At 44.1% G+C, this 13,639-nt stretch overlaps 1 protein-coding gene and 1 long non-coding RNA gene across 6 annotated transcripts in view; one reads left to right on the forward strand and one right to left on the reverse strand.

Annotated features, from left to right (window-relative positions):
• The first annotated feature begins 442 nt into the window (after positions 1–442).
• Positions 443–13,353, forward strand: dusp10 (dual specificity phosphatase 10). Of its 5 annotated transcripts, none has more exons than XR_015035176.1 (5): positions 443–530; positions 1,762–2,589; positions 6,297–6,668; positions 8,907–10,066; positions 10,100–13,353. XR_015035176.1 is itself a non-coding variant. In XM_085770452.1 (4 exons), the coding sequence occupies exons 2-4, from the start codon at positions 1,806–1,808 to the stop codon at positions 9,170–9,172; spliced, it is 1,422 nt and encodes a 473-aa protein (XP_085626578.1). In that variant the 5' UTR covers positions 443–668; positions 1,760–1,805; the 3' UTR covers positions 9,173–13,353. The 5 variants fall into 5 exon arrangements, 3 of the variants coding, with proteins under 3 accessions (XP_085626578.1, XP_085626576.1, XP_085626579.1); XR_015035177.1 differs by having other exon boundaries at positions 8,907–9,453; positions 9,489–13,353; XM_085770452.1 differs by having other exon boundaries at positions 443–668; positions 1,760–2,589; positions 8,907–13,353.
• The window catches only part of LOC146961503 (uncharacterized), a 61,476-nt gene continuing 56,867 nt past the window's right edge, over positions 9,031–13,639 (reverse strand). The window contains exon 3 of the long non-coding RNA XR_015035178.1: positions 9,031–9,168. This is a non-coding gene — a long non-coding RNA (uncharacterized LOC146961503). The remainder of the gene's footprint in view (positions 9,169–13,639) is intronic.

Below are 13,639 nucleotides of genomic sequence, written 5' to 3' on the forward strand. Positions count from 1 at the left end.
GGCACCGTGGCTTCTTCCTCGAGCCTCCTGGAGAGACTTTTGATTGGCTGCCAGTGACATCATCGCTGCTCGTACGTGAGACTGAAGGCAGTTCAAGCGACTCTCCTCCTCCTCCTCCCCTCCCCTCCCCTCTCCTCCTTCTCCCTCACCCCCTCCCTCCTCCTCTCTCCTCCTCCTCCTCCTCCTCCCTCTCCCCCTCCACTCCACTCCACCAGCCACACAGAGGCAGACAGCCCCGGCCAAACCCCTCCCATCGCGGGGCCGGACCTCACTGTACAAAAAGGGATCAAATTTAATATTAATGAAGTCTCGCATTGGCTCCGAGTCGCGTCAATCCCGCTGCGCGACTTCAGTAGGCTGGCAGACTTCCTTCAATATTATTTCTGAGGAGGGGGTGGGGGTGGAGGAGCTGGGTAAAACTACTAAAAAATGTTGCCGATCCACAACACTGGGATGGACTGAATGGAGGCAACGCTGTCAGCGAGCGGAGATAATAAATCCGTCTACAGTGAACAGCGACACACACACCGGTAAGAGCACGGACGAGACAAGTTTGGTAATTGGCGTCCAAGGCACAAGTTGCCGCTGAAATGCACAGTCATAGAGATTTCACGCGATTCTATAATTAATGAAGAGGAATATCAAATTGCTGCAACCATTTTGGGCTGGTCAGTGTTTGCTATTTTTTTTTTAAAATTATATTATCACATCTGTTATTATTATTTTTATTGGTGTGTTATTATTTCCCAACATCATGATTTAAGTGTTTTATAATCGCAGCGTTTTATCACAGCGTTGACACAAAGTTAGGCTACAACCTCTGCCTTATTTTTTATTTTTTTTTAACGCAGCCATGCCGTGTTTTTTTATTTTGTTTATTTATTTTTTATTTATTTATTTTTTTGATAGTACATGATGGTGTGAAATTGGATTTCCTTCCATCTGTTCAGCCTCGTCTCGTCCGAGAGTCATATCACATTCACGGCACGTTCTCATGCCGGTTTCTTCAATGAATTTGGCCATGAATGATTCCTGCCTCAGCTGAACCTGCACCGTGCTGCTGCTGCTTTACAAAAGGACGGCGATGGCCGGGACAGGCGATGCTCGGCGGGTGTCTTTTACGTAATGTGCCACGATGACATGCTTTTAAAACGCTCATCAAAAGGAAATGCCACCCCTCTTCTTCTTTCTCTTCTTCCTCTTTTTTTTTTTTTTGTACCCCGAGTTTCCATTTGGGGGAGAGACCAAACTGCGGCGTAGCGTTGATGCAGTATTTTATCTTTTTTTTCTTCTTCTTCCCCCCTTCCTCTCTTGTTGTATAGAAGCTCTTGGACCAGACACACTGACTGGAGTTGGGAGTGAAAAAAAAGAACATCACACACACACATGTACAATATGTGTAGGATGATTCATAGTGATTACACTCTAAGTGAATCAGTGACACAGTTAAACACACAGGGCTGTGATGATTTCACTGTTTATTATTAGTGGCCAGTTTGTCACATCTAAATTCTCCCACCAACTTGGGTGTTACCCCTGCAGGTGTTGACACTACTAATATTTGGCTTGAGCGGCCGTTTTCTAGTTTGTATGTTGTTCAAACAGACGAGAGGTCGGCCTGTCAGCTCTCTGCTCTCTGCTCACTCGCTGCCTTCACCTGAGTCGCTGCAGGAGTCACTGATCCTCACTGTTTTCTTTTGTAGGTGTTGTCCTCCCTCGCCCTCACGTTTCCTCTTGTTCCTGTCCCTCCCTTCCACAGAGCGGCTTCTTGAGTTCTCCGTAGACGTCCAGCCCTCGGCCTCCCCATGCCTCCATCTCCTCTTGACGACAGAATTGTGGTGGCGCTGCCAAGGCCGATCCGACCTCAGGAACTCCAACTGCGCCTGGACACCAGCTACCTGGACTCCATCGCCACCAGCAGCAGCAGCAAGACAGTCATCAGCACCACCGTGGTGAAGATCCGGGCGACGGCCAATCTTGTAACGTATATGCCCTCATCCAAGGGCTCCACGCGCTCATTGTCGTGTGGATGCAGCAGTGCCAGCTGTTGCTCTGTGACTACCTATGAGAAGGACAGCCAGAGCCTCAGCCACAGCCAGGTGAGCGCCAGCAGCCCCAACCTCAGCTATGCCGGGGCCCCCACGCCGATGGTCAGCAACCACGAAGCACTAAGCGCCCCCAGCCTCGCCCCGGGCACTCCCAAAGCCGTATCCACCGTGAGGGTCATCCATCCCAATGAGCTGGCCAAGAGGATGACCTGCTGCCCCATGGGACACCCCGTGGGGCCCGTGCCGGTCATCATCGACTGCCGGCCCTTCATGGAGTACAACAAGAGCCACATCCGGGGGGCCGTCCACATCAACTGCTCCGACAAGATCAGCCGGCGGCGGCTGCAGCAGGGCAAGATCACTGTGCTGGACCTCATCTCCTGCCGCGAGGGCAAGGACTCTTATAAGGGCATCTTCTCCAAAGAGATTGTGGTTTACGACGAGAGCACCGCAGACCCCATCCGGCTCGCGTCCTCCCAGCCTCTGCACGTGGTCCTGGAGTCGCTGAGGAGGGAGGGCAAGGACCCCATCATCCTCAAAGGTAACATAAAGCAGGTTTTTAACAAAGCTTTTTATACTTTCCAGTGTAAAAAGGGATAAAAAAACGACAATTTCACGGGTTTTAGTTTAACTCTGAAAGGGAGACATCTCAAAGTAATGTCTGATCTCGCAGCAGTAGAAGTTTAATGGCAGTATAAACCAATATGAACAAGGTGTGGGTGCATAATAATGTGTAATTATGTGAGTGAACAGTGAAGCCTGTTTAACTTTTGTTGTTTTTTTTTCCCGTCAGCTGGTATTGCCTATGAACACAACACACACTGGCTGTAGTTGTATCATCCTGTTTGCTTTGTAGTGAAGCATATTAACCACGTTACCAACAGGTTTTTGCACACACACACACACCCACAAACACACACACACAGAGTGGAGCCTGTGCAGACTCTGTATGCATCGCCTGCACGCAGAGACATATGCATGACAGCTTTCTATATGACACATACGAAGCGTTTTGCAGGCAGCGAGAAGCAGCTGTTAGTAAATAAGGCGGCCTGTTGAGATAGCAGTCCCTGGGTCGCTGCCATGTTTTCTATCTTTGGTGTGCGAGAGTGTGTTTGAAGCTGGAGCAGTATGTCGTGTAGAGGGAGGAGGGAGGAGGGAGGAGGAGTGTTTTCTGAAAGCCTCCCAGCCGCTGTCCGGTCCCCGTAAGATCACGGCTACCTTGATATCTTCTCGCTCTCTGTCCGGCCCTCTGGTTCCTCCTGTGCTGCTTTGATGGACGAGGCTCCTCTCCAGTGTCTCATCGTGCACCGGCGTCTGTCTGAAGCTCCGGCCCCAGTGGGAGGAACAGGCAGACTGTCTTGTTCTCTCTGTCCCCACTGCTTTCATTATTGCAAAACGCAAGCCATCTCTCTCTCTCTCTCTCTCTCTCTGCTGGTGGAAAATGAAATGGCTCAGCCTCGTTTTTTATTGTTATTTTGAAGTAGTTTTTAATATCACCGGTTGCTCCTGTGTTTATTTGCATCATGGATGTCCTCTATGTGATCAAATATATTGTATTCATGATTTATTAGATCAACATTTATAATGGCTGAGCCTTGATTACATAGTCGATCTTTTATATTCCTCTAAATGTTAACAGCGATCAATACTTCACTTCCTTATAATCTAACAGAGGAACTCGGCAGGGGGATTGGTTGGTTATTTCAAGCAGTAGTGTTAATGACACACACACATATATGTATATATATATATATATATATATATATATATATATACACACACACATGTATGTACAGTATGAATGTTGCTGAATAATTTACTCACACTACATCATTTGCTGTTACAAGCAGCTCTTAGTCATGATCTATTGTAAATATGGTCGTAGTAGTGTGAGTCTCTGCTCCACTGGAAACACAAAATCTTGTGTCCCTAACCCCGCTGCAGCCCCAGAGCACAGATAGGTTACATTTAATCCGTCAGAATTGCCATAAACAACATGTCAGTGGTGTCGGAAGGTTTAGGGGTAAGCTTTGGAAACAGCGGGTCTGTGGTGTGAGAGGCCTAGTGAGGCAGAAGCGGTGATTTCTAAGCAGGAACTGAGCCACTGGCTTACGAAAGCGATAGAGACACTTTTCATGTTTTCCTCTGTGAGTTTAGTCAGAGATGATGACAGACGGTCACACTCGACAGATTTTCATCTGACAGCAACGTGCTGCTTCTGTTATTCTCAGTTTGCTACGGAAAAGTGTTGTTTATCAGTTCGGCTTGACCTGAAAAAAGAAAGATGCTGGTTCATTTTGAGTCGAAACAGGACGCCGTTTTCACAGTTCACTGTGACTTAGTTTATGTGTGCTTGGTAAATATTTTGTAACTGTGAAGTAGTATATATATTAACTGTGAATGTTGCAGTTGCAGTGGAAAAGCGAAGAGATCTATTTAAAAACAACGTCTCCATTACATAACATACACATAAAGGTTTTAATGGCCAACATGTGACCAAACAGGATGGATGAGTAAACACATCCAACACGTCAGAATAACATCCGTGTTTTTTTGTTTTTTGTTTTTCATTATAAGCCACCGTATTAATACAAGTCCAGTTCTGACTCTTGTAGCTCTGTTTTGGTCTCCACCACCTCCTGATGAAAATGTCTGGCTTTTTCAGCCACTAACTGTTGCACTACGTCGCTAACTTTGTCTTTTGTGCTATTTGGTGCAGGAAGACAAAGTGAAAAGTCGTCATGTTGAGTAGACGGTGGGTTTAAGGCTGTGAACACCTGCAGCTTTTAACACAAACTAGTTGAAACTGGTGAAATGAAAATCGATGAGACGAAAGAGGCGAAAATGCTTCACAAACTGCTGAGTCAGGTTTTCTGTATGCGTTTGCTCTTTTTATAATATTATGTTGAAATATCGATCTAGATATTGGCCTTAAAACTCCACCATCAGCCTGGTCCTACTTAGATGTGACATGTTGAACTACACCACAAGTGCCTGGCTAAAAACTGAAATATTGGAGCATTCAGAACAAAGGTACACATGATGCTGCATTGAAAGAAGTATAGTGTTGTGTTATGAAAATAAAGAGAAGGATTTCTGAGGGTCTGAAAAACAGATTTCATTAATACAGCTCCGTCATTTCAAGAGCTCAATAACTGGAAATGTCAGAAATATATAAATCTGGGTGTAAATTCCCCATGAGTCTGGTGTCACAGCTGCTGTATATATAAAGTACTGTACTTCCCTTTCTTTTATCCGTTCAGAGTAATTATTAACACATCATCCTTCTCTGGTAACATCAGGTCAGTATCTTTTTTCACGGTTAATGATCAGGCTGAACACACACACAGTCAGACAGTTGACAGTAGACCCTCACCTGCCCAGTCATTAAAAGGAAGTTGTACGATGACCTCACATGCCGTGATGTCAACTCTTGCAATATGAACTGAAACAGTGTGTGTGTGTGTGTGTGTGTGTGTGTGTCTCTATGTGTGTGTGTGTGTGTGTGTGATACTTTCCACCCCCTCCCCACAGCTTTGTGCTGAGGGGAAACTTTGGCTGATGGCATCACTGGCAACAGGTGCAAACCAGTTATTTGGAGAAGTGCAGATGTCCAGTGAGAAGTATATTAAACATTTAGTACATCTATTTACCTGCAGATTAACGAGGGGGATTTCTCACGCCGGGTTTTGTGAGTGGAAACTGTCTCGGGAGGTATTTTGGCCGCGGCCTCTGCTTCTCAAAACAGACTCGACCGGGACAGAGGGGTTGGTTGTTGTTGATGGAAACAGCGCTGATCCCTTCGTACTGATTTAATATCCAAATACAGACATTCAAATTACAACCAAATGTAACGGTGTCGTCGTGGCAGTGGGAGATTTATGTAACGTTTTACTGCTTCAAATCTATTTGACACCAGTTGTTGTTGCTTTTTTTTTGTATGTTTGTTTTTTATCAGGTGTGTTTTCAAAGTTGTCCTAGTCAGTCAGTCCCAACTCCCGACGCGTGCCATGTGGTGGACAGAAGCATGAGTGCGTGTGTATTTTTAGCACGGATCACAGCAGTGAGAATTGAACCCTTAACCCCTGGCAGTGTCAGCTCCACGCCGAAGAGACTGACCAGGGCCTATTTGCATTTAGCGACGGGGCTAAAGAGAAACAAAGTTCATTGAGAAAATGATGTTTGACGGTTTTATCCGTTGTTTACCCCGAAGCTAACGTCACGCATCTCCGTCTGTGTCCACAGGAGGCCTTAGCTGCTTCAGGCAGAGCCACGAGAACCTGTGCGAACACTCGCTGCACCTTCACGAGGGCCTGGACACGGGACACGCGGCTGCCGGCCTGACGGGGGCGCTACCTCACTCCCTGCCCTCCACCCCGGACATAGAGAACGCGGAGCTGACGCCGATCCTGCCCTTCCTCTACCTGGGGAACGAGCACGACGCTCAGGACGTCAACCTGCTGCAGCGCCTGAACATCGGCTACATCCTCAACGTCACCACCCACCTGCCGCTCTACCACTACGACACCGGCCTCTTCATCTACAAGCGGCTGCCCGCCACCGACAGCAACAAGCAGAACCTGCGCCAGTACTTCGAGGAGGCGTTTGAATTCATCGGTACGAGTCCTGTCACTCAGATCGGCGTTAGAGGTTTTGAGTACAGACGGCTTTTTGTTGTGCGACCTTTCTAGAAAATACACGGCCTATGTGAACTCCTCCTCACAGGTTCCACAGGTTGTTTAATGTGAACACTTTCTAGAGGCTGGAGGGGAATCAACTATCTATAGTTTAAAAAGGATAATTAAAGAGGATACTAAAAAGAATAAAAATAAATATTTGCACTATAACTAGAAAGATTTATTTCTAAGCTGAAAGAAGAAATGGAAGAAAGAAACACTAAGGATCATTTTGAGACCATCTCTCTTTACATCCATTGAACTCCACTGATTACAAAGTGAAATTATGGAGTCTGACATATATTTTAAAGACGATCATGTCTTCTGCTTTAGTTACAACCTTTATTTAGTATTTAGTAGATTTAAATATTATACACTGAAACTCAGCAAATACATTTACTGGTGAGAAGTTCATCCATTTTTATCAATTCAATACCTCAGGGTGTCTGCCAGCACCAATATATTTTTTCCAACATTTAAAATGTATATATCTAACTGTGAGAAACCGATTGGGGTATATATATATTTTTGTATGTACGGTATCAGGAGGGCAGAGATTGGCTGCTGTCGTGCTGAAAACTGAGTCGGTGTCCTGTCTTGACCTCGAGCGTGACAGAGAGCGGAAACAGTGCCTTTTTTTAAAAATGTCACTGATAAAGAAACTGTATTTGAAGTGGTAGGCTAATCATTCATATGATAACCGATCACTGGGCCTTCTGAGAAGGTCAGTATCAAAGCAGCGGCGCTGATCGGTGGATTCCTTATGATGTCGCCGTGGTTTGCTCTGCTGCAGCATGACGAAGGTGTTGTGTCTGATCCTGGGCCCTGGTCTTTGTCTCTGTCTACAGTTTGAAACTTAGGGTGTTTTCACACATACACAGAAGCGGAAATGATGCATTGTTTCATTTTTCAGCTTGTATGGTCCGCGTTCACACGTTTGTTTTCACTCTGGTCCAAACGCCGCATCACTGGCACAGTCCCGATAGTAAACATTAAACTCTGAGAAGTTACGCTAAACTTTAACTATGGAGACACACATAACACAGTACACAAATACGGCGATTATTTGTAGCGCTGGTCATTTCCTTTTATATCATATTTACCACTCTCTGCAAATAACAGATTTTGAGAATGAAGCGCAGCTGTGGGAGCAAACTATGGGAGCCTTATTAGCTCAATCTTGTAGCGTACACCAGGGAGTTGGTGCAGACTGAGGTGTGGCTGCGTTCACACAACAAATAAACCGCACCGGAGTTCGAATGTAGCTACACCGAGACCACACCTTAGTTCAACATTTTGGCAAACTGGCCCATTGCCATAATCCCTATAGTCATAGCAGTAGGTTCGTTACCTTTAATTGTCGGTGCAGGCTATTTTTTGAACGGCGGAGCAGAGCCGCGAGCTGCTCAGAGCTACGCTACGGAGGCTAATGGGATTTCTTGGTTTCCCTCATCAAGCTCATCAAATACACAATCCAACAACTCCAAAACGCTCTGGTGGACAAGTTGTGACCTGCACATTCACCACGCTATGAGATAATAACAGAACGTTATGAGATGTTGTTTTCAGAGTAAATTCATGCAAAACTGCTGATGCAGCTCACGGCTCTGCTCCGCCATTCTTAAAATAACTTGCAATTAAAGGTAACAAACCTACTGCTATGACTATAGCAATTATGGCAATGGGCCAATTTGCCAAAATGTTGAACTATCTCTTTAAATCTGGTCTTGGGGTGGCTGTTTTGGTGTGACGGTTGTGTTCACACTGACCCACCGGCACCGCACTCGGGCCCAAAGTTCAACCGGGTCGACCTAAACACTGCCTGTGTGAAAGCACCCTTATTTAGTGAGGTGAGGGTAGTGGTGGCTGGGTATTATATGAAACCTAGGAACATAAACAAAAACATGTTTGTTATTAAATCTTGTTTTCATTTAACAAAAGCAGTTGGACAGAATGTGATTATATGTGATGGAAGATCTGCTAAAAGAACCAGTGACCCAGACAGTCAATGTGCGGAGACATTCAACAGTTTCTGTCTAGTCGTCGTACAGTATGACAGCTGAAAAATATCGGTCACAAAGGAAGTGTTAAAGTCTGGTTTGATGACTGAACTTCCCCTCGGGGGAACAAAGCATTTATTTGATCGTGTTTTAATTGTTTCAATGTTCCCTCTCTGCAGAGGAAGCACATCAAGCAGGTATGGGCCTTCTGATCCACTGCCAGGCAGGCGTGTCCCGTTCAGCCACCATCGTGATCGCCTACCTGATGAAGCACACCTGGATGACCATGACAGACGCCTACAAGTTCGTCAAGACCAGGAGGCCCATCATCTCCCCGAACCTCAACTTCATGGGCCAGCTGCTGGAGTTCGAGGAGGACCTCAACAACGGAATAACGCCACGAATCCTCACGCCAAAGCTGATTGGTGTGGAAACCGTCGTCTAAAAAAAAAAAGAAGAAGAAAAAAACAAACAAAACAAACCCATCGTCTGACTCGTCGCTCAGACACGTGCTCGCTCTCGCTGTTTTTCAAGAGAGACCAGCTGGTTTGGAGCCTGAGAGTGAAAGAGAGAAAGAGAGAAAGAGCTGCTGTATTCTTCTTGAATCTCCTCATGCTCATCTTGGACCCTCTGGAGGTGCCAAAGCTCTGGGTCAGTGGCGGCGCGAAATGCCAAAAAATCCCTACTGTTTGGACCTGGCCGATGTCCCGGAGGAGGAGAAGATGAGTTGGAGAGATAGAAGTAGAGAGAGAGAGAGAGAGAGAAAGAGAGACAGAGAGAGAGAGAGAGCAAGTGGTCAGTGGCAAGATTTCCATTTGTGACCGCAGAGCAGCGAATACGAGGGGAAGAAGAAATCGGTTTTAGGGGGGGAGAAAAGAAAAAAAAAGAAGATATTCAATGTGCTGAGGGGCAAGTTACTGACAAGAGAAACTCTTAAAGCTCACACTGTGGCACAGTTCATGTTTTCAGACTCAGGCGGGGTTGGCCACAGCAGTGCCTGTCAAAAAAAGAAAAAAAGAGAAGAAAAAACAGATGAAGACATGTTTGGTGTGTTAATGTTGTTGTTCTATTTTTATACAGGGGTTTATGGGGATGACCATGACGAGCCCACTGCGGCTTACTGTGCAATAATTTCAGAGTGGAATGCAACTGATCTTATGTGTATATATGGGTTAATGATTACGAAACATTTCCAGCTCTTTGCTGAAATACCATTTTGATGTTAATGTAATTACTGTCGGTCAGTTCTATACGTTTTATGTTCATGGTGCAGACGGTTATGCTGTAAGATTTTTGGTGCAGAGACAGAGAGAGGAAAAAAAAACAAGGGGGATATTATGTTTGTTTTTTTTTGTTTTTTTTTGGAGTGCAGCTTATGGGTTGATGTCAGTTGAACCACAAGTTCATATTTCATGCATTTGTTTCAGTGTTTTCTTTTCTTTTCGTTTTGCCATTCCTGCATCCACATGTGCGTATGTTTTAAGCAATATATATTAATTGATATATATTTCCAGACAGCCATAAGAGCTTTTTTTTGTGTGTGTTTTATTATTTTTTTTAAATGCATGGCTGCTGGCAAAGGAAAGAACACTTTGAAATAATCAGTGAATATTGTAAAAACAGGGCTACTGGTGATATTACAGAGCAGAGGATTTTCACTGCCTGCTCCTGTCTCCTCTGTTCCTTTTGCTCCAGTTCATCCATAAACCAGCTCTGTTGTAACGTAGCCTACTACTTCACTGTTTTACCGTCCCTGTGTAGCTACACTTGATGTTTTCGTCAAACGCCCTGGGTTTTGAGCTATGATTAAGTCCATTCTGAAGTAGCAGAGTTGAGGTTTACGCGCCTCAAACGAACATGCACCTCTTTTTTTTTCTTTCTTTTTTTTTCAAAGCTCGACAGCGGTTGTACAGTACAGCAGTGTGACCCTCGTCTAATCTTTTGCAACTCCCTGTCGCTGACACTAAGCTACAGTTAAGTGAGCTCTCCTCTGCCGTACGGAGGCGAGAGCTGCCGTCACGTGTTGTTCTAGTGCCTCTATCAATGCCTTAATTCATGTGTCACCAGTGGGCCTGCGCATGGTACGGCATCACGTGCGGACGAATGCAGAACATCACACCGAGGTCGAATTTTTAGCTCCCAGACAAAAGGCATCCTACTCCCCCTTTTGTCTCTGTGTGTTTTCTCTTTTTAAAAAAAGGTTATTTCTGCTATTCCTGATCAATGTGCAGAGTTTTAACCAAACTGCATTTAAAGATGCTTTCCAAAAAAAAAAAAAGCCTTGAGGTGAAAAATGCTCATTATGTAACTCTGATCTCGTGGTGGCATTTGAAGGAGAAAACTGAGCATCACCGTGAATTGTAAATCAACCGGGCAACTGAGTAGTAGTGTAGTAAAGAGTATATGCACGCACACAAAGTTCACCCCTCATGCACTTGAATATGCTCACCATTGACCCACACTTCAACAAATATACACAGTATCAAGAGGAAGAAGAAAGGCTAAAAAAAAAAATTCTAGTCTTGCTAGTTCTACTTCTTCATGCCTTCATTCTGATCCAAACCACAGATTTCTAAATTGTTGGTGAACAGAATCTCAATTTTTGCATAAAGCCTGCTCGGTTTTTACATGTGTGGCTTTCTCAGCCGTTAACTGTTTTAAAAGGAAATTATAAATAAAAAAAAAAGGGAAAAATTTTTATGTAGCCGAGTGGGATGCATGTGTTTTAAGGTGTAATTCACTCGTCCTTTTGACCACTTGTACACAGCCGAGCACACAGTGTAAACACCTTGTCGACATCAGTGTTGTTGTCTGAAAGCCTCGAGTGTCCAAAACTAAGAATAGCCTTGTTTTTAGCCTGAAAACGGTGCACTTTTGATCTGATTGGTTCTGATTTGATAAACCCAAGGGCTGATTAAAGTTTTCTCCAAGATGTAAAAACAGCATGCAGTCCTTCACTTGAAGTTACAACAGAAAATTCAGACCAAAAAAACTAAACAAAACAAGAAGTAACACGGTCAAAGTTCATCCAGTATTTTGTAGTTCCTACTGAGCTAACTTGAAGCAGCTTCCTCACAAATGTTGGTTCCTGTTCTGTTTGTTTCCACATGTTTTTTTGTTTTGTTTTTTTTCCTTCAGTTCTCCATTGTTTGCATGAAAATAAAGTCATAAAATGAAGCACAGGGCTAACGATATCATTGTCAGAGAACACCCGACATCTGTGTCTGCACCACATGCTCATATCTTCAACACCGAACCCCACAAAGTTTGTCAGATGGTCACGTGTCTCTATCCAAAAAAGGTAAAAGAGAAAGTGTGAGGAGTTTTCACAGCGTCACCAACACAAAAACTTCGCAGCGCACTCGGTACGGCTTCACAACAACACCAACATCTGCGACAATAAGCTTTGAAAAATCCCTCATGTGAAAACTCACGCTATGCAAAACGAAATTTTAAAAAGGGACGTTTCTTTTACCCAGCTGTCATGAAACCGTTTCGTTTTTTTGGTGAGGTCTCTGCGAACATCTCGAGCATGAATAACAAAGTTTGCAGCCTCAGAATGAAGTGAGTTTTACGTGTGGTGAAGAAGTTAAAAAACAAACCTTTGTGTGGCGAGTCGACGTGTCCTTATTTGTATTTTTGTTGCGTTGTTGTCATTGGTGTCTACTGGTGCTCCACAATATATTTGAATATGATGAAAAAAACAATCAAACAAAACAAAACAAAACCGTATATAACAACCATTTAACACACGTTTGTAGCTTGTGCATTTATATTCAGTGATTTACCATTTGCAAAAAAAAAAGAAAAAGAATAAACAAACACATAAAAAAGAGAGTGCTTATCATCTGAGCCAATGTTATAGAAGAATAATGTACCTTTTCGTCCCACCTGCCGGTTCCTAACGACCTGCGGCGGCACATGGCTTTTGTATGTAATGATCTATTTGACTGAACAATGTAACCATCGTACTGTACGTTAACTCTCTCTCTCTCTCTCTGGTTGGAAAAGAAGCATGCTGTGTGCTCCCGCCGTCTGTGAGGGACACTCACAGTCATTATGGTGCTGTCCGTCTTTCCCACACTGCTCTTTCTGTAGAGGTCGCAGACTTGACTGACAGCTCCGAGAGACATCTTGGGCCTGTCCACCCCTCCCCTCCCCTCCCCTTTTTATTTGGAAAACACGGTTCTCCTGTAATAGGACAATAATCAAGCTGTCATGTTCTTTACGACTTATTCGTGAGCCTCTGATCTGGGCTCAGAGGCTCCGGTGGAAACGGGCTTTGCTCTACAAGTCTACGTATCTTTCTTTGTGTCTGTAGTCAACGGTCAAGTATATACAGTATATAAATATATATATATATATCTATTTTCTTTGTATGCATATATTCATTACTATTTTTGCACTGACCTACGGACAGATGGATTTATTTTTTTCCACAAAGGGTGCTACTATATCGGAGGCCTTCTCCCACACCTTTTTGCATGACTTGCTCAAAATTCCTCAACTTGTCTGTCATCTCTCCTACTCTTCTCCTACTACTCCTTGAACTGTTGCAATTGAAGCACTGTAATTTTGTAATCCCTACTTGTGAGCTTTGAAATAAACAGGGAGGCTTCAAGTTTGGTTTGGCGTCCTGGAAGTTTGTCTTCTCCTGGTTTCATTTGAGCAGCAGAGGCACTCGTTTCTTTAGCTACTGGCAGAGTAAAGGAGAAAAAAGAGGGGAAAAAATGTGTCATCATGTTGCACTGATGTGTTTAAAGCTGCTATAATCCATATCTTTTGTATAAACAATGGATTGAACAGATATTTTCATTTCCTTAGTCTATAAATCAAAAATTTACATCTTCACGTTGCACGTTAAAAGGATAGTTAAACATTTTGGCAAATTGGCCCATTGCCATAACCCCTA

The sequence above is a fragment of the Trachurus japonicus genome, chromosome 24 (genome assembly GCF_045865225.1).
Source record: "Trachurus japonicus isolate A0001 chromosome 24, Traja_1.0".
NCBI classification, from domain to species: domain Eukaryota; kingdom Metazoa; phylum Chordata; class Actinopteri; order Carangiformes; family Carangidae; genus Trachurus; species Trachurus japonicus.

Excerpts from the sequence above, each read along its gene's own strand:
- dusp10 (XM_085770452.1), top strand. The coding sequence starts at position 1,806 with ATGCCTCCATCTCCTCTTGACGACAGAATTGTGGTGGCGCTGCCAAGG. Across the intron at positions 2,590-6,296 it reads GGACCCCATCATCCTCAAAG|GAGGCCTTAGCTGCTTCAGG; the intron begins GTAACATAAAGC and ends CTGTGTCCACAG. Across the intron at positions 6,669-8,906 it reads GGAGGCGTTTGAATTCATCG|AGGAAGCACATCAAGCAGGT; the intron begins GTACGAGTCCTG and ends CCCTCTCTGCAG.